Source organism: Eretmochelys imbricata, chromosome 3 (assembly GCF_965152235.1).
Source record: "Eretmochelys imbricata isolate rEreImb1 chromosome 3, rEreImb1.hap1, whole genome shotgun sequence".
Classification (NCBI taxonomy): Eukaryota; Metazoa; Chordata; order Testudines; family Cheloniidae; genus Eretmochelys; species Eretmochelys imbricata.
This window is the reverse complement of record NC_135574.1, coordinates 2,120,015-2,146,798: the sequence shown is the minus strand read 5'-3', so window position 1 is coordinate 2,146,798 and position 26,784 is coordinate 2,120,015. Positions and strand designations below refer to the sequence as shown.

The 26,784-nt window shown below is 54.1% G+C and overlaps 1 protein-coding gene across 5 annotated transcripts in view; it reads left to right on the top strand.

Moving 5' to 3' along the window:
- Window positions 1-26,784, top strand: part of DNMT3A (DNA methyltransferase 3 alpha) — a 272,889-nt gene that overhangs the window by 12,970 nt on the left and 233,135 nt on the right. For all 5 annotated transcript variants that reach the window (XM_077812262.1, XM_077812261.1, XM_077812260.1 and 2 more), the window contains exon 3: window positions 21,818-21,922. In XM_077812262.1, coding sequence (XP_077668388.1) covers window positions 21,818-21,922 — 105 coding nt within the window. The remainder of the gene's footprint in view (window positions 1-21,817; window positions 21,923-26,784) is intronic.

Below are 26,784 nucleotides of genomic sequence, written 5' to 3'. Positions count from 1 at the left end.
GTGACACGGGGAGAGAGATACACTGGGTGGGGAGGTGGGGAGAAGGCTGGCATGGGAGAGAGACCCACCCTGGGGAGTGGGTGGGGGAAGGAAAGCCTCAGCATGTACACTGGGCAGGGGTGCGAAGAAAAGACACAGCTTGGGGTGGGGGAGCACACGTTGTTGGGAGAGGCATGGAGAAAGGACAAAGAGAGACCGATAGAACCACCTGGCTTGGCTGTGAAGAAAGGACAGATATGCACAGAGGCACTGGGGGAGTGGAGAGGGAGACACACATGGGGGGGGTGGGGGGGGACAAAGATGCACACACTGCGGGGCAGGACGCAGAGGCGTGCATGCACCGAGGGGTGCGACAAGAGGCGTGGACACGGGTGGAGGGGGTGGGATGAAGGGAGAGAGACATGCTGGGAGGCGGGAAGAGGGGAGACACAGGCCGCCTGGGGTGGGAAGAGGGCGTGGAGGAAGAGAGGAGGAAGCACAAGTGCCCATGTCAGAGCTCTGCTCGTTTGCCAGCCCAACCGGGAGGCTCCAGCACCATCCCTAATGCCTGGCTGGAGCGGGAGAGCTCAGGTAAGCCCCAGCTGGGGGCGGGGCCTCATGTAGGTACACACCTGCATGGCTGGGAGAGAGGAGCCAGGCCCCTGTGTGTGCCGGGGAGAATACAGCGCAGCGGGCCCCTCTGAATGGAGTGAGCGTACATGTGAGTGGGTTGGAGGGGGGAAGGTTCCCACACAGAGCAGAGGATCCAGGCACTGTGCTGGAGCTGGGCAGCCGTGGGGCCAATGGGCAAGCAACCATTTGCTGTTGTGGGGGTGGCTTCCTCCCAGGCGCCCACCCCCCTTGTGCTCAAGGCCTCTTCTTGGGTCCTCATAACTCACAAAAAGGGGTGTGTGCAAGTCCAATAACAGCAGCCTCTTTATGGAAGTTTATTAACTTCAGGTTCAGAAAGGAACAAAAGTCTGCTCTCCGGCCATAAGCCAGGCCCAGCCCCAGACTCCCTTGGCATCTCAGCTCCTCCCAGCCCTTCTCAGCTGGTGGAACTCCCCGACCTCCGAACCTTCTCTGCAGGAACCTCTCTCGCTCCCTGCTGCCCTTTATCAGGGTGACAGCTCCCATTCCCAGCCGGTTCTAATGAAACCCCACATCTCCTCCCAGGTATGGCAGGCAGGGCTCATTGTACAGAGCCAGCCAGCTCCAGACCTCCAGTCCTTAAAGGGACAGGCCACTCCTTTACACAACCTCACCCTTCCCCAACCACAGGGCAAGTTTCTACCTTCTTTGTTTTTTCTGTCCCTCCTTGCTGGCCTGTTTTGCCGACAGCAATACCGCCAACTGGCCAAAGCCATGGAGCAACTGGATTTTTGCTCCTTGATGTCCTCCATCTCCCCTATTTGGAGATGAAGCCCACCCACTTGTCCACCAGCATTTTGATTTGCCATGCTAAGCCGGGCTTATCTGTGGCTAGCTCATCACTTTCTTGTAGGGCCAGCTGCACGTCCTCCTTCAAAGCAGCACATTCCCTCTGGTGTGTCTCCTTCAAAGAGAGCAAACCACTAATCTCCTCTCCTGCCAGTTCTGTGTTTACACCCCTTTACTGACCAGCTGTCCTGTCCTGCCACTCCTGAGGCGCTTCCCTGCTCTGGTCCTGCCTCTCTCTGGCTTAGCGTCCTTCTCCCACAGCCCCAAATCCGTCTGCTCTCGAGCAGGAGGCGGAGCTACTGCGTCCATCACCACCCCACTCTCTCCTCTCGCCTCGGGCACAGAGGGCTGGCCCAATTCCGAGAACATACTAGCGGCCTGCCAAATCTTTCCTGCTTACGACCCCCTCATTTTCTTTGCCAAGGTCCTGGATCTCATTAGGCCACATCTTTAGCGCAGGTCTGTCCTTCCTTCCCACGCCTGAAACACCTCTTGGGGGGTGTTGGTCTGGCCTCATCCTCATCGGCCACATCCAGCATGCCACTTAGGGGACATACTCAACGTGGCCTGTTGCTCTTCTTCTTTCCCGCTTCTTTTTTTAACTTCTTAAAGGAGCAGACCCTCCTGGTATCCCCCACCACTTGACACTTGAAACATATGGCCAGGCCCTTCCACCTCCTCACCACCCTTGGCGTGTCTCTTCCCCTAGCCCCTGACAAGTGATCCCACTGCCAGCTGGGGCCCTCCACTCTTGTGTCCAGGTTTCCCATATTAAAGCATAGTAGGATCTTCCCCACCTGCTGGTAGGGATTTCCCTGCCCTCCCTTCTGTGCCTGTGGCTGCACTACCTGGATTGCCAGATGATCCTGCGGAAGCTGCAGAAGGAACACTTGGATCCTGCCGCCTGTGCCACTGGCAACGCCCCGGACACCCCTCATGGCCGCAGGCTGGCCCCTCATCTCAGTTTCCCTTCTTGATTTCTCAGTAATTCACAAAAAGAGGCTTTTACAAGTCCAGTAACCACAGCTCTCTTTAGGGACTGGTTATTAGTTTAAAGTTCAGAAATGAATCCAAAAGTCTGCCCTGCAGCCATAAACTGGGCCCAGCCCCAAACTCCCCTGGTGTCTCAGGGTCTTCCCTGCTTCAGCCGGCTCCTCCCAGCCCTCCCTATCTGGGCAACTCCCCTGGTCTCTGAGTCTTTTCGGCAGGAGCCTCTCTCGTCTCTTCTGAGTTTCCTGAACTCTTCTCCCCATGCGTCCTGCTGCCCTTTATATGGGAGGCAGCGCCTTTATCCCCATCCCTGCCCCCTCCTTGCTGTATCTCTAGACTGCAGGCTCTTTGGGGGTGGGGGGCTGCTGCTCGGTTTGGAAGGAGCCCAGTGTATTATGGGCAGTGATGAATAAATAATAATAATGAAAGACTTTCTGTGCCAGCAGTAACTAGGAAGGGTGTTAAACTGCAGCTATTAGAGTTAAACATTTTTAAATCTGCAGGAGCAGTTAACTTGTACCCAAGAGTAGTAAAAGAACTGGCTGAGAAATTCTGTGAACCATTAATGTTGATTTTAACAAGTTTTGGATCACTGGGGAAGTGCCAAAGGACTGTAAAAAAGCTGCTAATGTTGTACTAATATTTAAAAAGGGTAAATGGGCTGACCATGGAAACTATAGGCTGATTAGCCTGGCAGAATCCTGGAAAAGTGGATATGGGATGTGGTCAGTAAAGAATCAAAGGAAAGGTAGAGTAATAAATGCCACTAAACGTGGTTTTATGGGCGTTAAGACTTGCTAAACAAGCTTGGTATTGTTTTTTTGATGAGATCACAAGTTTAGTTGATGAAGGTAACTGCTGACACAATATACTTAGGTTTCTGACTCTGTCCCTTTGATATTCTGTTAAAAAATTACCATTATCTGAGTGGATGTCGTCATTGTCGTGATGGCAAATCCCTGCTTTTGGTGACTATGTGATTGCTGACTGTGAATGTCATTCCTTGATAAATCAGCTTCCTAATCTGTTGGTCTTCCATTCTAATGATGTGTCTGCACCACGAAAGCTGCTGAAATCAAACGAGAGAGCTGATTTCCGGTCGCTGAGTCCAGTGACACATGTCCTCATTGTTCTGCCACTTGATATAGAGCAGTCAACAAAGACAACAAAAACTTCAGTCTGCTGCTGTTCAATCATCTTCAGCTCATGCTTTTCATCACCGTACAATAGAATTGATAGAATCCTGGTGCTACAGATCCACAGCTTCATTGCAAGCGTAATGTCACAACATCCCCATGGAGGCTTCTTAAGGGCTCAAAACACACAGCAGCTACTGCTGTGCAAGAGTTCACAGCTCTTAGGCATCCTCTGGCTCTGTCCCAAGTCTCTGACAGCGGCCACCTGCCTGCCATTCCATCTGGACAGGGTAATACTGAACTCATTGTACTCTGGAGCTGGAGGCTGCTCAATGGGAATGGCCAGGGTTTATCTGGATCAATGTGCACAAGCTTCTTGCCCGACCAGATTGGCATCAGGTTTCTGATAGTCGACTCTGTAAGCTAGCAGAAAAAGACAAGTTCCGACGTCTGGGAGCTGAAGTTAGACAAATTCAGACCAGAACTAAGGTGCAAGTTTTTAATAGGGTAATTAGTTACTGGAGGAACTAACCAAGGGCTGTGGTGGATTCTCCATCACTGGATAATTTGAAATCAAGACTAGATGTTAGTCTCAAAGACACACCATAGTTCATCCAGAAGTTATGGGCTTTGGCACGAATCGTTGGGTGGAATTCTCAGACTAGAAGATCTCAATGGTCCCAGCTGGGTGAGATCAGGCTGTGCAGGATCATCGGATAATGGGGCAGAGGCCAGGTGAGAGCAGGCTGGCGGAGGGGAAACGGGACAGAGGGTGGGGGAGCGTGGGCTGGGCAAAGCAGGTTGGCTGGGAGATGATGTGGTGGGGCAGATTGGTAATGGTGTTTAGGCTCACATCAGCACAGATCCAGCCACAGCTTGACTTAGAGGTTTAGCATCAACTAATGTACAGAGAAAGGATTTACTCTCCCGCTTTCTTAAACAGTGAAGCAATCAGTGGTGAGTGCGCTCTGCCAGCCAGGGGTGCTGGAAGCGTGGAGGGCTGCAACAAGGGACAACTTGCTGGCCCTTCTACAGTGGGAGGCCTCCAGCCTATCTCTCGAGCTCTGGGCCAGTTCATTTCTGGGACTCTCCTTACCAGACAGATACTGACAAAGTGGAGGAAGTGTTGAGAAGAGCCACAGAAACACTCCGGGGCCTGAAGGATCTGACAGATGAGGAGTCATTACAGAGCTACATGTGGCCACGCTAAACCACAGGAGGAAGAGGGATTGGTGAGAGTGGCCCAAGAGGTATAACTAGGAGACATGGGATGGAATTAAGAAAGGGAAAACGAGAGATTCCCTGGCAGGAAATGGATCAGGCTGGGGAATTGCCTTTCAGGGAAGGGCTGGAGTCCCTGTTGATCATGTTAACACACACATGACAAAATGCTAGAAAACATACAGTTGGGAGCAACCTTTCCTGGCAACTGGACCCTGATGGGGCTTTTGTGGTTCGGGGTGAGGCCAGCTCGCAAACTGAGGTTAGCATGTGAAGAATAAATCTCTGCAGAACTTTAAGGGGGAGTGGGTGACTCTTCCTCCAAGGCAGTGCTGTGTGGCAGTTGCAGCAGTAGGGGATGCTGTGCTCTGGGACGTGCGTCTGGCAGATGAGATGTAAACCTGAGGTCCTGCCCATCTGTGAGCCTTTTCCCAAGAGTTAACCTGTTAGTCCCAGTGTCCTACCTACATCCCTGCTCAAGTGATTCTGTTGTGCCTTCCTGTGTTCCCAGTGCAGCTTCCGCCAGGTACAGTGTTCTCCCTATCTTCATGGGGCAAAATTCAGCCCTGGTGTAAGTACGCAAGACTCCCAGTGTTTTCCCCTGGGTAGCTGTTAAATAGTTGCCATGCCCCACCACAGAGGCTGCTGCAGTCTGTGAAAGGAGCAGCAGAGATGTGCGCTGAGGCCAGTGACCTGAGCAAGCTTTCCATCTGCAGAGCCAGTGCCTGCTTCATGCAGCAGTTCTCCTTGGAGGTAGTTTCCCTGTGGGTTGTTGCTTGGCAGCGGAAGGAGAGAGCTGAGCTCCGGGGACACTCCAGGCAGTCAGGCAGTTCATTAAACCTGAGGGGGAGGAGAAGCTGCGTGATTTATGGGGGGATGAGTCAGCTCAGAGCCAGCTGGAGGAAGCAGGGAGGCTATGGCACAGACGCTTTGGAGATGCATCCTCTTTGCAGAGAGGCAAGGCAGTTTGTCTCCTTCTGCCAGATTTTGCCACCTCTGCTGCCCTTCATCCATTCCCTGCATCCCCTTTGCCTGACTGCATCTCTGACCTCGTGGCTGCAGCCTGTGAGGATTCTCCCATGATGGTGGGATGCTTTGATGCAGGTACTGTTCTGGAGAATGCCCTGAAGCCAGAGCACCGTGGCTCTGGGTTCCGTGTTTTGCCAGCTAAACATGTTTGGGGCTGGTCAGACTGGAATGGGCTCTTTCCAGGGAACCTGTAGGTGCTGCAGGCCTGGTGCTGGTGATTCTGTAGGTGTTGTTCTTCCTCAGCCAGGCACTAAGGGGCGCCATCAAACTCAGGTTGCTGTGCAGGGAGGAAAGGCCTCCCCTGGGCATAGTCAGGGGACTGTTCTAGGGATCTGTTTGGCACTCTCAGTGCTTACTTTGCTGAGCCTATCTTGAGTCTTGGGCCTGCCACTCCTGCTGCCTTCTGCTCACAGCAGCCGCCAGGAAATTGTTTAGCCCTGTGATTTGCTAGCCTTACACCTGGCTTTTGCAGACGTTGTTATGCTGTGCTTCCTCACCAGCAGAAATAGTAACGTTGAGGTGACCCAGGCTTAACAGGTTGTGTGGAGGCTGTGGCCTCGGCATTGCATTGTCCCATTGGCTCCCAGATAGGCTTGGGGTATGCTGAATTCCATCCCTGAGTCACAGATCACATCCCCTGCCCATGAGAGGAGGTATCCCATGTCCAAGCTGCCTTTTCCCACCACCTGGTGCAGAACCAGAAACACCAGGCCCTGCTTTCCAAGAATCTGGCCCATTCATGGAAGCACTGACTGCAAAGGGAGCCGCTGCCTGTTACTGCCCCATCCCTCCTGAGAGTAAGGAGGACCAGAGAACACCTGGGACCACTCCTAGCAGAGGCTGTCAGCACCTCCTAGGCTGTGGGGAATCTACCAGCTGTCTGAAAATATGATCAGTGCTAAAGAAACCATCATCCTTCACCAAAGACCTCACAAACCACCAGATGGCCTCCTCTGGGCCATAGGTAAGAGAATTCCATGGCTCAGGCCCTTCCTCCGGCCAAACCCAGACGACCATGATGGTTAGCCAGTCCTCCATTGCCATAGCCTGCCAAGATTCAGTCCTCTCTCCTGGACTATTCAAGTGCCGTATGCAGCTGTCGGAAGAGATGGTGACACAATAAAGGCTGAAATGCCAGCGGCAGACAGTTGACATCCAGTCTACATCTGCTTTACATGCAGTGTAAACAGCACCACCATTCAGCTTTCTGAGCCTGCCAAAACCAGCACCTGGCTTCTGGGCAGCTGACTTGAGCTGAACCCAGGCAAGGCTGAGATGATGTTGGTAGGGAAATGGAAACTGCTTTGTGGTGGTTGATTTCTCTGCAACATCACCTCCATCTTAGAGCATCAGCCCTTGGACTGGTAAATTGATCCACAGCATATGGCCCCTTCAGACACCTTGGAGTACTGGGTGCTCAAATAGATATGGTGGCAAAAAACACTCACTTCCATTTGAGACAGGCGAAATGATAGACCTGGCCATGGAGATCCACGCATTCATGGCCTCCAGGATTGAGTAGTGCAGCTCGTTTTATCTTCCTCAAAAAGCTCCAATGGGTTCAAAATACAGCAGCTGTTCTGCTTAGCCACACAGGTTGGATGGACACATCATTCCATGCCCTGCTCTCTCCATCAGCTCCCCAAGGTCTCTGTCCTGATACTCAAAGCCTCAGAGATCATCCCTTGCTCACTGAGAGACACCTCTTCCTCTGTGGCCAGGGCCTTCCACAACAGCTGCATTACGCTGGAGCAGTGAAATTATCCCCCACCAAGGGAAGAGAGAACTTTCCCATGTTCACTGGCCATGTTGCTTCATCAACATCTCTAGGGCAGAAAAGAGTTACTGTACTTCCAACTTCTGCAGCCAGAGATCGCTGGATGGGAAGCCACCTCATTGTCCTCCTCCCAACTCTTTACATCTCATGACACAAAATGTCTTTTGGGAACCTCAGAATGTGCAAAAGAGCCTAGTGAAACAGTATTAACAACACTGATAGGATGACAGGACCTGAAACTGCTTCGGCTAAAGCCTGCACTGCGGAACTCACTCCCAAAAGAGAGTGGAGGACATGGGATCCACCAAGCCTAAGGCTGAATCAGAACTCAGCTCTTTGACTTAGCTTCCTCTCTGTTGTTTCACAGACCCAGCACACTGTTTATTTCTAGCTCTGCCCTCCCCGAATCTACAAACCAGTGGTTTTCAACCTTTCCAAATTATTGTACCCATCAGAAGGCTGATTTGTCTTGCATACCCCAAGTGTCACCTCACTTAAAAACTACTTGCTTATAAAATGAGACATAAAAATACACACGTGCCACAGCACACTAGTACTGAAGAATTGCTTACATTCTCATTTTTATCCTATACTTATAAAATAAGTCACGACCACCAGGCTGAGAAACACTGATATAGTATCTAGAGCAGTGTAAACGAGTCATTGTCTGTATGAAATTCTTGTTTGTATTGACTTCGCTAGTGCTTTTCATGTGGCCTGTTGTAAAACTAGATGAGTTAACGTACCTCTGGAAGACCTGCATGTACCCCTGGCATACGTGTACCCCTGGTTGAGAACTACTCAAGCACTGTCTTCTGTAGGCTGGCAAAGGGGCGGGGAGAGACTGTTGGTGTTTCCATGTTAGCCAGGAGGTGCTCAGACACCGTGGTGACTGGGAGTTGTCCAAAGAGAACTTCTGTGCTGCCGGGAGATAGAAGCAGCATAGAGAGAGATGGGTGGGAACATAAGAGATGACTCTGGGGGTGCTCCAGTCCTGGAGCACTCAGAAAAAAATTAGTGGGTGTTCAGCTCCCACTGGCAGCCAGCTCCCCCACTCCTCCATCAGTGCCTCCTGTCTGCCCGCCAATCACCTCTTCCCCCTCCCTCGCAGCGCCTCCCGCCCGCTGCGATCAGCTGTTCTGCAGCATGCAGGAGGTGGTGGGAGAGAGGGGGAGGAGTGGGGATGGGGCATGCTCGGGAGAAGGGGTGCGGGCAGGGCTGGGCAGAGCAGAGGCGGGGTTTGGGGAAGGGGTCAGGTTTGGGGAAGGGCTGGGGCGGAGCAGGGGGTTGACCACCGCTGGGGCCCGGAGGATACTGGTGCATGTGGGTGGGAAGAAGGCAGCTCTCTCCCTGCTTGAAATGGCCTTGCATTTGATTAGAGACCCAGGCAGCCTGAGTGACACCTGGCTTTGTAAATGAGGCCCAGACAACCCAAACGACTTGCTAACAGGGAGCAGGGATGTAAACCTAGGTTTCCCAGTCCCAGGCTAGCCCCTTCAACGCTGGGCCATAATTCTTGTCTGTGGCACAGCGGCCATCCTCTCCACTCTGATAGCCCCCAGAGCTGTCACCCATGACCTGGGGTCACACAAGAGCTCATAGGATTATATTTTAGTTGCTCTAGGTTCTGTGATGGCAGCAGCCCCGGAGCCTATTGTGCTGGTGTTGTGTGCACACACACACACACAGTCCCTGTCCCTGTCCCTGAGTGGGCAGAGACACATAGATGTTGGCTGGAAGGGGCCCCGGGCTCTCGACGGAAGGGTTTATACCCCGCTGCCAGCCCTGAGCCCACTCTCTGTGCTGAGGCTGGAACACAACCACCTGGGCTGTGAGTACCCTTGTAATCAGCGACTGGTTCTGTGACCTCCTGGCATGGGAGTGACTAGGTTCCTGAGATGGCTTCCAGGGGGAGACAACAACGGGGTTCAACCACCCTGGGCCTGGCCTGGCCTTGCCAGACTGCCCCCCAGAACAGGACCGCAGCAGAAGCAGAGGGATTGGGGAGGGGGAGCTGTGTGGGGAGCCGTGCGGGCAGGGGGAGCCACAGGGATTGGGGAGGGGGAGCTGTACAGGCAGGGGGAGCTGTGTGGGGAGCTGTGCGGGCAGGGGGAGCCGCAGAGATTGGGGAGGGGGAGCTGCTGGGACAATTCTGCCTGCAGCCTTCTCACAGAGTCCAGGGAGGGTCATTCCCAGCAGGGTCAGTTGTTGTGGTTTCTTTTTCTTTTATTGCAAATCTTCTCAACAAAACAATGATCAAAACTTCCCCAAGTCTGTGCCTCACCTGCCATCAGTTCCTCAGCCCAAAAGTGCCTGGCTCTTACCTCAGAGCCTTTTGGATAACAGTACTTCCCAGTCTCCCCTCTGTCCTTTTGGTTCTGGGGAGCAGTTCCTCCTACCAGTACCCCCAGCCTCCGGCTGGTATTACCACTCCCTCTATCCATTTCCTGCTCCTCCTCTTGAGGATCAGCCAGTTAAGCTGCAGGTCTTTTCCCAGGTGCAGTGGGTGGGGTAATCAGCCAGCTGCTGGCTTCAGACCTCAGTGGAGCGGTAACCCTTATACCTTCACAATCAGGCTGGCCGGCCAACCTGTCAACACAAGTGCTTTTGCAGCTGGAGCTGCATTGTGGGGAGAAGATCCGGTTACTTCCTGGAATGGTGGTTCTTCGAGATGTGATGCAGAGGTGTATTCCATGCAGGCTTGTGTGCACCTTGGAGCTGGAGCCTTTTGCCTAGCAGTACCCATAGAGGGGCAGTGCTTGGGCCTCATGCCCATAGCCCCTCACCTGGCTATATGAGGCGGGGCCACCTGTCACGGAGTCCCTGGGCGATGCTCTGGAACTGCTCCCCATGAAGCCAGGCAGGACTCTGGGGCAGTCGCCTTTCTGTGAACAGCCTGTTTGCAGGACACACAGCTCACCCGGCTTCCACCTTCCTGGGTCTGACCTCGGAGCATTCAGCCTCCTCTGCCCCTCCGTGCGCTTCCCACAGCGAGTCCGCCCAGGCAGGGCTCCTGGGGAAGCCAGAGGGTCCTGCCCCCCAACTCTGCAGTCAGATGTGACTCTCAGCCAGCCAGTAAAACAGGGGTTTGTTAGACGACAGGAACATGGTCTAAAACAGAACTTGCAGGTGCAGAGAACAGGACCCCTCAGCTGGGTCCATTTTGGGAGGGGCAGTGAGACAGACAACCACGTCTGCACTTCACTCCATGTCCCAGCCAGCCCCAACTGAAACTCCCTCCAGCCCCTCCTCCTCTGGGCTTTGTCCCTTTCCCGGGCCAGGAGGTCACCGGATTCCTTTGTTCTCCAACCCTTTAGCTCTCACCTTGCAGGGGGGAAGGGCCCAGGCCATCAGTTGCCGGGAAACAGGGTGTCAGCCATTCTCTGTGTCCAGACCCCTGCACACACGTGCCTTCTAGGGCTCTGCAATGATCACACACCCTTACCCCACCCCCTGGAGACTTAAGAACTGCCTAGGGGAAACTGAGGCACCCCCACACTATTCAGAGGAAACATTAAGAACAGTCCCACTTCGTTACACCGCCCACCCCTCCCCCTGCCAGTTCCTTCACTCCAAATGTGCAGGGGGAGACTCTGATGCAGAGGCTGGGTCGTGGAATGCGTGTCTGCATCACATCTTGAGGAACCAGTTACAGAAAGTAACCATTCCTTTTTCGAGTAGATGCGGACATATATTCCAAGTAGGTGACTTGTGATCCTCATCTGTAGTGACAATGAGGTGTATATCTTCCTGCCCAGAAGGCCCAGGTGCTTAGAGTCTCTGTCTTTGCGGGCGGACTTGAACCTGCCCTGCCAGGCCTTGTCATTCACTGCCATGACCACCAGTGAGTTTGGTGCTGGATGGGTATAAAACCCTCTTATCTCTGTACCAGCACAAAATAGCACTTCTCCAAGTGCTTGGCCACTGGGGTACGCTGGCCTTGGTACCATCAAAGAACACTCGCTGGCTCAAGGAGCACCTCATTAATCAGGAAGGCCACTCTTCCAGGGACAGAAGGTTTGAGAATGCCCATGACTTCATGGATGTTCTTCTGGAGGGTGATGTGTGACGAAGTGGGACTGTTCTTAATGTTTCCTCTGAATATTGTAGGGGTGCCTCAGTTTCCCCTATGCATTTCTTAAGTCTCTAGGTGTTGGGATAAGGGGGTGTAATTGTTGCAGAGCAAAGGGCCAGTATACATAAATGGCCGACACTCTGTCTCCTGGCAATGGATGGCCTGGGCCCTTCCCCACTGCAAGGTGATAGCTAAAGGGTTGGAGAACAAAGGAATCAGGTGACCTCCTGGCCCGGGAAAAGGACAAAGCCCAGAGGAGGAGGGTGAGTCAGTTTGGGGCTGGCTGGGGCTGAGGAGTGAAGTGCAGCCGTGGTTGTCTGGCTTACTGCCCCCCAAAATGGATCCAGCTGAGGGGTCCTGTTCTCTGTACCTACAAGCTCTGTTTTAAACCGTGTTCCTGTCATCTAATAAACCTCTGTTTTACTGGCTGGCTGAGAATGCGCCAGTTCTGCCAGTGATGCGCTAGGCGTTAGCACCAGGAAACATCCAGATTGGCTTACTGGCTCAGAGGCCATGCATGTACTTGACTGGCTACATGCAGTACATAAAACATGGTTATCTGACATGACTTTGACCACTAAGAGAGGTGCCTATCACAGCTTTCAGCAATCTAGCCTGTCTGAGCTGCGTACAGTGGAAGATGACTGGTGAAAGCACACATCAGAAAATGGCCAGCAGGCTGCAGACTAGAAAGACCTTAAATGCCTTTATGATCAATTGCAAATGGGTTTTGGTTCCATGTCTTGTGGTAGCATTCCCATCCATAGCCCAGAGGTCAGGATGCTCCACACAGACAGGAAAGCTATCAGCGATTGCTGGGCTGAACACTTTAATGGTCTACTCAATCCTCCATCTGCAATTTCAGAAGTTGCTATTCATGGTATAGCACAGTTCCCCGTACATGAAGGACTCGCCAGACTGCCATTTATTATCGAGACAGCAGCTGCTATCAAACAGTTATCACAAGGAAACGCACCTGGCTTAGATGCAATACCCCCCCAGAAGTCTGTACACATGGTGGTGGTTGTCAAACTGTCCCGAAGTGGCTCAAGAGTATCAACCTCAGGACAGATTGTTAAGAACCAGGGCTCAAAGCCCACATTGGTTGTGAGTTCTGTACTTAGATTTCACCAACCAATTTATCAAGTGTGAACTCCTCAGGTGCTACAACAACCTTACCATGGAGTCCCAGATAGTCCCTTTGGGTACTCCAGTCTGTCCTGCCACCTCGGTGAGCCTGTCTTTGTGATAGCTTGTCCCTTACACTAAGGATCGCAGCAAATAACCAGGTTACTCCCAGTCCCAAAGGACCAGTCACTCACCCCAGGTTAGTTGCACTATAGATCTCACAGCACAGGCAACTGGTAGCCAATCCTATAATAAACTATGCAGAGATTTATTATGTAGGAAAAGGAAGCGAGAGTTATTTACATGGTGAAAGTGGGTAAACATGCATACACATAAATGAGTTCCAAGCTTAAGTTTCAAACAGTAACAGAAGCTTCTATAATAAGCAAGCCCTATATATGTCCTTTAGGGTAACCCAGGCTAAGCACAGGGGATCTTTTGCTCATGCCTAGTAATTCTTGCCCCCCACAGTCCAAGCAACAAGAAGGAACTGTATCTCATTGCTAAGGGGTTTTGTTCCCTTCCCCACTTGTACTTGGAGCTGAAAACTCAGCTGATGGGAGGACTTCACGGACATGGCTCATCTTTGTGGCGGGTGCGGGGAGCAAACAACAAAGTGTTTTGTCCTCTTTAATGTTCCACAATAGTTTGTTTGGATGGGCCTCCCTTGTTGGCCAGGACGTGCAACAACTTCTGTTGGAGATCAGCACTTTACGCTAGTTAAGGTCTGCCTCCTGTCTGGTGATGTACGCAGTTGCAAAGGCTCACCATGCAAACCCTTAAATGGTGCCTTATAATATGGGATACAGATGACAGAAGTGAGACTAACGCAGGTAGCAATTTACAAGCATTCCATGAAATGTAAACAATAAACAAAAAACAAACAATGCTAACACACAGCTGAGCCAGACTGGTCCCAGCTAGGGATCTGTCAGTGTTCAGTGGAGGCATGGGAACCTGGGCGTGACCTGCCACCTGGTATGCCAGCGTCACAGTTATATGTCTTGAATGCTCACTTGGCTCTTCAGTGTCATCTGGGAGCAGGAGACCATGCCTCAAGATTTCGAGGATGCCGCTATATGTATAGTTATAGTTTAGTTACATAGTTATGTATCATAGAAGGTCAGGGTTGGAAGAGACCTCAGGAGGTCATCTAGTCCAATCCCCTGCTCAAAGCAGGAGCAACCCCAACTAAATCATCGCAAACAGGGCGTTGTCAAGGCGGGCCTTAAAAACCTTTAAGGATGGAGATTCTACCACCTCCCTAGGTAACCCATTCCAGCGCTTCACCACCCTCCTAGTGAAATAGTTTTTCCTAATATCCAACCTAGACCTCCCTCACTGCAACTTGAGACCATTACTCCTTGTTCTGTCATCTTCCACCATTGAGAACAGCGGAGCTCCATCCTCTTTGGAACCCCCCTTCAGGTAGTTGAAGGCTGCTATCAAATCCCCCCTCACTCTTCTCTTCTGCAGACTCACTAAATAACCCCAGTTTCCTCAGCCTCTCCTCATAAGTCATGTACCCCAGTCCCCTAATCATTTTCATTGCCCCCTGCTGGACTCTCCAATTGTCCACATCCTTTCTTTATTGGGGGGCCCAAAACTGGACGCAGTACTCCAGATGTGGCCTCACTAGTGCTGAATAGAGGGGAATAATCACTTCCCTTGATCTGCTGGCAGTGTTCCTACTAATGCAGCCCAGTATGCTGTTAGCTTTTTTGGCAACAAGGGCACACTGTTGACTCATATCCAGCTTCTCGTCCACTGTAATCCCCAGGTCCTTTTCTGCAGAACTGCTGCTTAGCCAATTGGTCCCCAGCCTGTAGCAGTGCATTGGATTCTTCCTTCCTAAGTGCAGGACTTTGGACTTGTCCTTGTTGAACCTCATCAGATTTATTTTGGCTCAATCCTCCAATATGTCTAGGTCCCTCTGGACCCTATCCCTACCCTCCAGCGTATCTACCTCTCCCTGTAGCTTAGTGTCATCCGCGAACTTGCTGAGGGTGCAATTCATCCCATCATCCAGATCATTAATGAAAATGTTCAACAAAATCAGCCCCAGGACCGACCCCTGGGGCACTCCACTTGATACCGGCTGCCAACTGGACATGGAGCCATTGATCACTACCCGTTGAGCCTGATGATCTAACCAGCTTTCTATCCATCTTATAGTGCATCCAATCCATACTTCTTTAACTTGCTGGCAAAAATACTGTGGGAGACTGTATGAAAAGCTTTGGTAAAGTCAAAGTATATCACATCCACCGCTTTCCCCATATCCACAGAGCCAGTTATTTCATCATAGAAGGCAATCAGGTTGGTCGTATGCAAAGATGACTGAACAGTCTGCCACAACCATTGGTATCTTGCTTCTTTCCATTGCTGGGAAGATTTTGGCATGTCTTGCTCAATAGACTCTCCATCATCACTGATAACATCGGTTGTGGCTTTCGTGTGGGATGTGGAACAGTGGATATGATTTTTGCTGCTCACCAAGTACAGGAAAAAGTGCTGGGCATAAAACAGTGATCTTTGTATGGTTTTTCTAGACCTGATGAAGGCCTTCAGCACTGTTAATTCATGGGTCTTCACTGGATCTTGTATAAAGTTGTCTGCCTGCACAGATTCATCACCATGGTGCACTCGTGCTGTGCTGGCATGCTGGCTAGAGTGCTGGAAAATTGTACTTTATCAGAGCCTTTCTTTGTCATGAGTGGCATTAAGCAGCTCTGTGTGCGTGACCGGGGTATTTACATGCAATTGTGCACAGTTGGCAGCATCTCCAATCTCCTGTGTCTCCGGGCTCACACTAAAGTGATGGACCTGCCCATCAGGCAATTCCTCTTCACTGATGACTGTATGTACATAGTACGTACTGTCGAAGACATGCAGCATCCTATCTAGTGCTTTTCTAGATCAGCAAAGCAATTCGGACTCTCCGTGAGCCTCAAGAGAACCGAATCACTTTACTAGCCTGCACCAGGAAAAATGGAGTCTGCCCCGAAATCACAGCTGAGGGCACACTGCTTAATGCGGTAGAGAAATGTTGCTATCTTGGCAGCGCTTTACCTAGTAATGTGATCAATGGTGAAATCCCGCAGTACGTTTCGAAAGCCAGGGCTGCTTAGGGTTGGAGTGCGAGCGGCCTTCGCCTTCACTCCGTGTAGCTCAGCCAAGGACTCCTCCCTATGGCTGTGAGACATGGACGCTCGATAGCAGAAACTTGAAGCAACTAGAGCATTTTCACATGCGCGGTCTGCGTCTCATCTCTGACATCAGGTGGTCGCACAGGACACCCACCATCCGAGTCCTGGACTGGTGCTGCATGGCTAGCTTTGAGTCCCTAATCTTACAGGAGCAGCTTTGGGTGACAAGCAATTCCCCAAAGCCGCATTTTCTGGACAGATGGAAGTGGGAGCACGTACTCTGGGAGACCCATGGAAATGATATAAGGACACTCTCAAAGCTCAGCTAACAGCTGGCACAGCTTGGGAAGTGGCTGCTGTGAACATGTCAGGGTGGCGACAGGCCCCAAGCTGCAGTTAAAGCCACTGAGAACAGCCGAACAGAAAAAGCCAAAGAGGCATGTGAGCGAAGCAAGCAGCTGTGGCAAAACCAGGTGCCTGTATCTGCCCAGCATGTGGACGCATCTGCAGATCCCTTGTTGGCTTCCGTTGCACTGAAGCAAACCAACTCCTACGTCGACCCCGATGGGAGACTCCAGCAACGGGAGGTTCTCTGGCCTGCGTTATGCAGGGCATCAGATTAGATGATCCGAATGGTCCCTTCTGGCCATACCATGTGAATCGGTGTGTGCCTGGCCACTCTTGCCCAGGGTACAGGTGGTGTGGGCATGGGAATGGCAGTTGGGCTATGTGCTCCTTGTTTCAGAACTTCATCAGGACAGCTAGTGGGGCCAGGAGAACCACCTTGGCACAGCGGTGAGGCCCCTGCTCTGAGAGCAGGCCGCAGAGGTGGGAGACACACAGAAGGTGCCCCCAGAGGAAGCAAGGACAAGGAGCAGCCGCAGGAGGATCAGTTCCACGAGCGTGTGCTTCCCGGACTGCAGCAATAGTGGTCAAGCCCTTCACCCTGCAGCCACCCCTAGGGCTCGGCGTTACTGCCTGTCATGGAGTCCCTGGGCGATGCTCTGGAACTGCTCCCCATGAAGCCAGGCAGGACTTTGGGGAAGTCTCCTTTCTCTGAGCATCCTGTCTGCAGGACACACAGCTCACACAGCTTCCACCTTCCTGGGTCTGACCTCGGAGCATTCAGCATCCTCTGCCCCTCCGTGCGCTTCCCACAGCGAGTCTGCTCAGGCAGGGCTCCTGGGGAAGCCAGAGGGTCCTGCACCCCAACTTCGCAGTCAGATGTGACTCTCAGCCAGCCAGTAAAACAGAGGTTTATTAGACGACAGGAACATGGTCTAACACAGAGCTTGTAGGTGCAGAGAACAGGACCCCTCAGCTGGATCCATTCTGGGGGGCAGTGAGCCAGACAACCACATCTGCCCTTCACTCCATGTCTCCAGCCAGCCCCAAACTGAAACTCCCTCCAGCCCCTCCTCCCCTGGGCTTTGTTCCTTTCCCCGCCAATTCTTTGGCTCTCGCCTTGCAGGGGGGAAGGGCCCAGGCCATCAGTTGCCAGGAAATAGGGTGTCGGCCATTCTCTGTGTCCAGACCCCTGCACACACCTGCCCTCTAGGGCTCTGCAACGATCATACACCCTCACCCCACTACCTAGATACTCAAGAACTGCGTAGGGGAAACTGAGGCACCCCCACACCATTCAGAGGAAACATTAAGAACAGTCCCACTTCGTCACACCGCCTCCAGAAGGAAAGGCCCCCAGCCAATCCCCCAAATTACATCCACTCCAGAGCCTGGGGGAGTGCAGCAGGGCACATGTACAGTGTCCCTGTCCCCCCCAGGGGGAACCCTCCCAGCTGGAACACACAGGGCCTGTAGGCTGGGGTACGGAGGAACCGCTCTTGGCTTGCTTGTAGAGCGTGCGTGGGGCATCGGTTGCACTGTGAGGGGCAAAGCCCGTTGCCAACTGTGCCCAGATATCTATTCAGGGGACACCATCACAGGGCCTAATAACGTCAGCCACACTATCAGAGGCTCGTTCACCTGCACATCCACCAATGTGATATATGCCATCATGTGTCAGCAGTGCCCCTCTGCCATTTACATTGGTCAAACTGGACAGTCTCTACATAAAAGAATAAATGGGCACAAATCAGATGTCAAGAATTATAACATTCATAAACCAGTCGGAGAACACTTCAATCTCTCTGGTCACGCAATCACAGACATGAAGGTCGCTATCTTAAAACAAAAAAACTTCAAATCCAGACTCCAGCGAGAAACTGCTGAATTGGAATTCATTTGCAAATTGGATACTATTAATTTAGGCTTAAATAGAGACTGGGAGTGGCTAAGTCATTATGCAAGGTAGCCTATTTCCCCTTGTTTTTTCCTACCCCCCCTCCCACCCCCAGACGTTCTGGTTAAACTTGGATTTAAACTTGGAGAGTGGTCAGTTTGGATGAGCTATTGCCAGCAGGAGAGTGAGTTTGTGTGTGTGTGTGTGTCCCCGGGAAAAAGGGGCGGGGGGTGAGAAAGCCTGGATTTGTGCTGGACATGGCCCACCTTGATTACCATGCACATTGTAGGGAGAGTGGTCACTTTGGATGAGCTATTACCAGCAGGAGAGTGAGTTTGTGTGTGTATGGGGGTGGGGGGGTGAGAAAACCTGAATTTGTGCTGGAAATGGCCCACCTTGATTATCATGCACATTGTAGGGAGAGTAGTCACTTTGGATGAGCTATTACCAGCAGGAGAGTGAGGTTGTGTGTGTATGCGGGGGGGTGGGGGGGTGTGTGTGAGAAAACCTGGATTTGTGCTGGAAATGGCGCAACTTGATGATCACTTTAGATAAGCTATTACCAGCAGGACAGTGGGGTGGGAGGAGGTATTGTTTCATGATCTCTGTGTGTATATAATGTCTGCTGCAGTTTCCACGGTATGCATCCGATGAAGTGAGCTGTAGCTCGCGAAAGCTCATGCTCAAATAAATTGGTTAGTCTCTAAGGTGCCACAAGTACTCCTTTTCTTTTTGCGAATACAGACTAACACGGCTGTTACTCTGAAAACTGTGAGGGGGAGGACTCCAGGGCTGGAGAGTGGGGGGCTGCAGGTCGGGGTTACAGATGAGCACAGCCCTGGCTGGTTGGTACCCCTGCTCTTGGAGCTCCGCAGTGGTTCTCTCCTTATGGGGCTCTGAGCTACCCAGGCAGCTGGTGGCAGCCCTGTAGTGTTCAGGTGGGACAGGAATGTGGCTCGGACTTGTGCCTGAGCCGTCAGGAGACTGGGAGCTGTTGAGGCACAGCTGGATCTCAGGAGCTGTCTGTCTGCCAGCTCGCATCCCCTCCCCAACCCTGGCCTCTCCCTATTCAAGTGCCCCCCCCACCTTTTCCTTCCACTTCTCCCCCTCTGCTGGCCTCTTCCTGCCTTGGCTGGGGCTGCGATCTTAGAGGCTCAAGTGAAATGCATCCCTGCCACCGGGAGCTGGTTTGTTTTCCTCTCCTCGGGTGACCCTCAGGCACATGGCTGGCTGCAGTCTGAGTGGCCTGTCACTGCCCATGGCACACAGCCACTAAGGAGGTGCTAGAGAACGACTTGGGGGCTGCCCCCTCATCCCACCCTGTGCTGTCCCTTGCTCGGGGCTACCTGATGGGGCCGATCCTGGCCTTGGCTGGGCTGTGGGAAATGGAGCCAGCCATGCCTGCTGGGAGGGACCAGAAGGTCTGTATAGCAGCACACCCCAGCCCAGCACCTTGCCCCTGGCTGGCAGGCTCTGCAGAGAGGCTGACGGCTGAAGAGCCAGCCCAGTTCCGGGAAGCTGGCCCTGCCGCAGCCTGTACTGAATCCATTCCCGACAGCCCGTAGGCAGGGCGGCTTGTGCCCTGTGTGACTGGATTGGCAGCGGGGCCGGGGCCTCCCCCAGGGAACATGAGCCGCTGCTCTGGGAACGTGACGCAGGTTCCTCTCCTCGGGACATGTTCACATTCCTCCACCCATGCCAAGTGCGAGCGTCTCATCAGCTCGCTGGGACTGGGACACGAGGCTGCCTGTGCCAGCGTCCAGGTCCTGGAGGGGAGGAGACGAAGCTGCACCCTTCAGCCATTGCAGGGGGCTGCGGAGGAGTCGGAGCTTTGAGAGTGGGAGGATCCCCAGGGAAGGGGTCATTCCTGGCCCTCTCTCAGACCTGTTTCTCTGAGCAGCCCCCTGGGCTCTGTGCTGGGCTCCCACTGCTCAGCACCAGGAATCCCTACAGCTCTGCAGAGCTGGGCTGAAGGGCCCATTCGAGAGCACGTATCGGGCCAGTGCTTGGTGCAGAGAGGTGGGGTCAGGACTCCTTGGCCTGTCTGTCCTCTTCTCTCCCTCACTGCAGTGTCATTAGCTGTGCTGGCCAGAGGAGGGTCTCCAAGTGTGCGGCGTTAGCCCCTCTCTCCCTGTGTGTAGACCCCCGGGCCTCCTCGCCGTGCTGGATGGGGGGTGTTAAACAGGCTGTGTAAGTGCGTTGTGCGCCCATATGCATGAGCACAGACACGCCTCCCCATGGCTGGCCTCGATCCGTTCGTATTGTTTTCTAAATGGCGCCCAGGCCCCGGAGCAGGCTGTCCCCTGCTGGCACCAGGACAGCCTCCCACTGTCTCCTCCCTAGCAGGGCCTGGGGCTCAGCAAGCCAAACCCCAGAGAGAGTTGACCCCTCCCTTTGAACCCATCCACCTCAAACCCTTGGGCTGGGAACCAGTCAGATTCCACAAGCAAGTCAGGGCTGGTTCCAGTCCCACTGGCCCGTCAGCTCAGGTACTGCAGGCAGGGCCGTCTCTAGCCTTTTGGGTGCCCTACAGAGCCCCCCAGGCCTCCCCGCCCCTGGGGTCTGGGAGGCAGGAGCTGTGGGGGGGCACTTTTGGGGGCCCCACAGGCCCAGAGTGGCCGGGGGATTAGCGGGGGACTGGGAGCAGCCCGCTCCGCTTCCCTCACCCTGGCCCCAGCTGTATCGCTTGGGAGAGGGGGCTTGGGAGGAGGGATCCCCCACTCACCGGCAGCAGCGGGAAGTGGAGCAGCCCAACTCCAACCCACTCTACTCCGCCAGCTCCCAGCCATGACGCTCCGCTTCCCGCCACCAGAGAGTGTGGGGGGGGACCTTTCCCCAACCCCCCTTTCCCCTGAGCTACATGGCTGGGGCTGTGTTGCTCCGCTTCCCGCCACTGGTGAGTGTGGGGGGCATCCTTTCCCCAACCTCCTCTCACTCACCGGCAGTGGGAAGCGGAGCGTCGCGGCTGGGAGCTGGCGGAGTGGAGTGGGATGGGGCCAGGTTGCTCCACTTTCCACCACTGCCGGTGAGTGCAGGGTTGCTGGGGGAAGAGGTGGAATGGGGGCAGGGGAGGAGCGGGGGGAAAGGTAAGAGGTGGGGCGGAGGGAGTTGTCCAGGACCCCACACCCTCTAGGGACGGCCCTGCCACTTGCAGTGGGTGCAGCCCACGGAGGGGCCGGTCGAGGGATAGGGCTGGTCGCCGGGGCTGGTGCTGCTGCTTATGCAGCATGCAGCTGCCTAGGGTGCCATGAAATTTGGACAGTTTGGTGCCCCAGATTTCATGGTGCCCTACGCAGCTGCGTATGCCTGAGGACGGCCCTGACTGCAGGAAGTGGGGCTGGGGGCTCAGAAGGAGGCACGGTGCCCGCAATGCAGGGCAAGGAGACATGGGGCTGGGCTGTCAACCTGGGCACTCTGAGCCGATATCCAAAGGGTGGAAATCTCGTCCTCCTGTGCCAGGACCGTTCCTGACCTAACACGCCAGGTCTGCTGTATGCTGCTTTCCACCCCAGGGGTGCCCTGTCCTAGCGCAGGCCGCGCTTTGGGATGACAGGCCGTGTTGAAGTGTAAAATATGCTGGAGTTGAGGGAGCAGCTGTCTGGCCCCTGCTGTGACCTACTGCACTGACTGCACTCTCTATTTGCCTGGCAGAGGGAAGAGGAGCTGGAGGAGAACCGGAGCAAGGACGAGAAGCAGGAACCAGGGACAGCCACGAGGAAAGCAGGGCGGCCTGGCAGGAAGCGCAAACACGTCCTGGTGAGTCTGAGAATGCGAGGCGGCTCGGAGTCCTGCCAGCGGGGCGCTGTCTGGGCTGACGGTGCTGGAGAGAGGGGCGGTGGACTGAGGGCTCTGAACCGGAGGAGAGAGCCTGGCTCGTTGGCACGGCTTGTGGGAGTATGGCTCGGGTATGTCTTGGGCTTGTGGCATGTCACGTGGAGCTTTGCACTCCATGCACTCCAGCAGCTCAAGGGCAGGGCTTCCTTGGATGCTGTGAAGAGTGAGAAAGGGAACCTTGGAGCCCATGCCCTACAGGAAGGAACGTGCCACTTGTATAGGATTCCGTCACCATCTGGTTTGGAGGAAGGGAGTCAGGAGAGCCGTGCAGGAGCAGAGATGCTGCGGGAAGGAGCTGGCGGGGAGGCTAAGGTAGGAGCGCCCGACCTGGTTCGGCATTGCAGCTCACAGTTTCCGTGGAGAGGTGGCATCTCTGCAGACTACATTTCCCAGCATTCAGTGGGGCTAGGCTGCTTGGGTGGGACTTAAGCCGCACCTCCACTGAGGGGATGAAAGTGCCCGTGCCCTGCTCTGTTCTGTGATGGTCAGGTGTGTCCTTTGGGCTCCTAGTGATCTGCCAAGGGGGTTCTCACTCAGGGAAAGTCGGGGGGGCCGAGTAGATGGGTTGCTGTGTAAATGCACCAGAGCAGTGCCCCAGACAGCCTTCCCACGGGGCCCTGCCGTACCTGGGGCTGGGCTAGCGCCAGGAGGCTTGCGGAGCCCCCTGGGAAGGCTCAGTGACGGGGGACGAGCCAGACGGAGACGCCAATAGCCAGCAGGCAAGAAGCTGCTGAAGTGCAGGTGCGGGTTTCACCCCATCTCTCTGGCCTGCTGTGCAGAGATGCTGGAGACCTCTCCCAGCTGCTGCTGACACACCCAGCAATACCTGGCCATAGCTCCTTACCCCTCTGTAGCATGGGGGCGGGTCAGTCCCCCTACTGCTCTGTTACACAGGTGGAAACTGAGGCACGGAGCTGTTGTGACTTGCCCAAGGCCAAGAGGAGAGCCAGTGGCAGGCCAGAGACTAGCACCCGGACACCTCGGTTCCTGGTCGTCTAGCCCGGCCAGTGCAGGGTGCTCTCTTGCTCCCTCTGTAGGTGCTTCGCCTTTCCCTGCCTCCCCTAACGAAGAGAGGTGACCCCTCTGCCTCTGCTTTGGAGCGCACAGGCTGCCAGCCCACTGTGGGGTCCAAGCGGTACCTAGGACACTCCGGTGGTGTCCAGGGTTGGCTATAGCAGCTGCAGTAACAAGGCATATTGGACTTCTCAGTTTACATAGCGGCTGTGGGTTCCCTCCCCGAGAAACCTTCCTGTTATGCTGCTGGTGCCTGTGTCCCACGCTCTTCATTCCTGGTGCCTGCCCCAGAGCTCCCCGTTCCTGCCCCTCCCCCACTTCCATTTAAAAAGCCTCCCCAAGCCAGAGCCTCCATTTAGAAGGTTGCTGGAAGCAGAAACTTCTTCCCAGCAGCCACTTATTGGGGCCAGTGTGCGGCAGGGGTCCCAGCAGTGCCCTCTGTTGGGGAGCTCATGCATGCTCATGCAGCGTGATGTACAGCTCGGCTTTTCGGGAGCCCGCCGGGCCAGTCGCCAACCCCACCCACCCAAATACCACGATCACCCTGGCTGGGGGCATGTTTTTAAGACGCTGTTCGAACCTTGTGCAAAGATTACAGAGGCAAACACAAGGCACAAGACACTGTCCCCTCAGGGGCAGGTGCCCCCCTTTCCTCCCGCTGTCCTGGAATGGGCCTGGGAGCCCATCTCCCTTGCAAAGCTGGGCCTGCTGCAGCCTGTGCCACTCTCCAGCAGCTTTGTGCTGTGCCCTGCAGGTCACAGATTTGGGCTGTGTCACACCAGGGCAGGCAGGCGAGAACTCACAGGTCGCTGCCTGCCACCGTTCCCCCCTTCCCAGAAACCAGGAAGCTGCTAGCTTGAGCAGCCCTCGTATCGCCTGGGCAGAGGAGCAGCTGGAGTGGGTCTAAGAGCTGCAATCCTCCACAGGGCCTGGGAGGCCAGGTGGCTCCAAAGTGCTGACCTGGGGAGGAGCTGGGCTGCAGCAGGGACACTTGCCCTGGCTGGCTTCTGTAGCTTTCACACCAGCCCATCTGCCCAGCATCTCATGCTGGCCAGCTCCTGGCCCTTTGGGAGCAGCTGTGACAGCTCTCGATCTGCTGACACTTGGGTGATAATTACCCTGTGGGAGGCCATGCTGCTGAGAGGAGATGCCCCCTAAAAACCATCTGGTATGTGCCTGGAGCCAAATGCTGCTGCATGCTTCACCTCTCCAGCTGGGGAGGGGTTGGCATGTGCAGGTTGTGGGGGTGTTGTGAACTTCCTGCTCCTCCTGCCCATAGCCCAGCTTGTGCAGCTGTCCCTCTGCCCCTTCCTGAGATCAAGTGCTCTGCCCTGTCCTTGGGGAACCCTGTGCAGGAGCTCAGACCTTCCCTGAGTCTGACAGGGGCTGGCCCCATCTCTGCTGGGGCAGGGCTTCAGACTCGGCCCTGGTAACCCAGTGTCTCTCTGCTTGGCACGTTGAGTATGTGAGCCGCTGCCCAAGGAGCAGGGAGCAGAAAGACGCCAGCGTCCTGCTCAGAGAGAGCATTCTCGGGGGGAATCTCAGGTGCAGCTTGGAATGGTGCTAATTACTGTGTCCTGGGGATCTCTGGCCAGGTGCGAGAGCCGGTTGTGTATCTGGGGTGCCTGGGGGAGTCAGGTGTGGGGGTTTTCAGTGCCCTCAGGCCCCATAGAGGTCTCTGCCCCAAGGAACTCTGGGCACAGAGGCTGGGGCAGAGCAGAGTGAGGGTGAGATCGATTTTATACATGTGCACTTGCAATCTCTGTAGCTGCTGCCCTGATTAAAGCACAGCTTTCCCAAAGTGATCTGTAGCTGAGTTCCTTAGATCCCAAAGCCGGCGGCAGGGGAGAGGGGGTGGGCGGCATTGGAATGGTCTAGTCTGCCCTGCAGCATAGCACAGGCCAGAGACCTGCCCCCCCAGTAATTCCTAGAGCCGATCTTTTCTTGATTGGGTCACTGTCAGTGATGGAGAATCCACCACCACCCTGGGGAAATGGCTCCAGTGGTTAATTACTCTCCCTGTTAAACATTCCTGCCTTATTTGTTTAGATTCAACTCCTTGCTGTTGGATCACGTTAGATCTTTCTCTGCTAGATTGAAGAGCCTAGTATTAAACTTCCTCAGGCGGGTCCTTAGACTGATCAGGTCACCGCTTACCCTGCTCTTGGCGAAACTAAACACATTGAGCTCTTGGAGTCTGTCTCTACAAGACAGGTTTTCTAACTCTTTAATCATTCCCATGGCTCTTCGCTGACCCCTCTCCAGTTTATCAGCATCCTTCTTGACCTGTGTCACCAGACGTGGACAAAAGATACCAGCAGTGGTCATCCCAGTGCCAAATCCAGAGGTCAAATAACCTCTCGACTCCTACTCAAGATCCCTATTTATACCTCCCACAATTGCATTAGCTCTTTTGGCCAACAGGCTGTTGGCATGAGAGGATGTAGCACAAGGTGGCATGAGCTGGGTGACACATCAGCGGCTGGGTCCAGATAGCATGAGCAGACATAAGGGTATGAGCTAGGTGGCCTGAGGCTCTGGAGTTGAACTGGAAGAAGAAAGGTGGTGGTTCTCTTCCAAGCTCCATCCGCATGGGGCGCCGCTCGCAACAGATTGTGCAGATGTTCCGCATCTGGTCATGCATGCTCTCTCGGTGGTGCAGGGGCCAGGAGCTTGATTCCTTTTTGACTGAAGAAAAAAATAAATGAGGGTATCTTCCAAGCCCACCCACTCATGGTGCTAAAATGAACCATCATTAAAGCGGATGGGCAAATCTGTTTTGGTACGCTCCTTTCTCTCCTTATGTTTATCATCTGACGAGCAGTGGCCTAGTTAGCATTTAACTCAGCTGATGCTACTGTAACACCAAGGGACGTGAATGGGATGTTCACTCCTCTGCCGCCTACAGACTTGGCAGGTGTCACTGCCTCAATTATGCTCACATCACGTTTTCAAGATTTCATTGCAGCCGTAACAGCTAGAGACTTCCCTTTTGTTAATGAAAGCCAAGACTTTGGAGGACAAATAGCAACTTGGGAATGGTGCTTGCACACCATCCCACCACATACCATGCCCATCCAAGCTGGGAAGGGGCAGGCATGAATGGCACAGGCTGTGCAGTGCTGAGGGCTTGCTACTTCTGCACTGGGGACTGGAGGGTGCAAAGCAGTCCCTTGAGCACAGAGAGGTCAGGTGCCTGGCGGAGGGGAGAGGGCAAGAGGAACAGTAGCAGAGCTGCCTGGAGGGATCTGTACCGCATGGCGAGGTGCTAGCAAAGCCCCCCGGAGAGGCTGTTGACTACAGACTGATGGCCACAGAAGGGAGCAGTGTCATGGAGCAGTGTCTGGCTGGCTAAGAGACAGAAACCAGTAGGGATAAAGGGTTAGCTCTCAGAGCGGGTAACACAAACCTCTGTCCTAGGACTAGGATTGTGAATGTAGGGCACATCTACACTTAAAGTGGTCCAGTGGGGCATCGTAGACACTACCTACACGCAAGGGAGGGCTTCTCCCATCACCGTGGACAATCCATCTCCCCGAGAGGCGGTCGCTAGGTTGATGGGAGAATTATTCTGTCAACTTAGTGCTCTCTACCCTGGGAGCTAGGTCGGCTTAGCTCCATCGCTCTGGGGGTGGATTTTCTGATGTAAATTCTTGTGCAGACCAGGCTTCGGACACTTCACTGGGTTCCCTCTGGGAAAGACCCGGGCATCGCTGTGGACAGCTTAGTGTGCATTGGTGATCAAACCAGCAAGGAGGCTGCATAAGGAC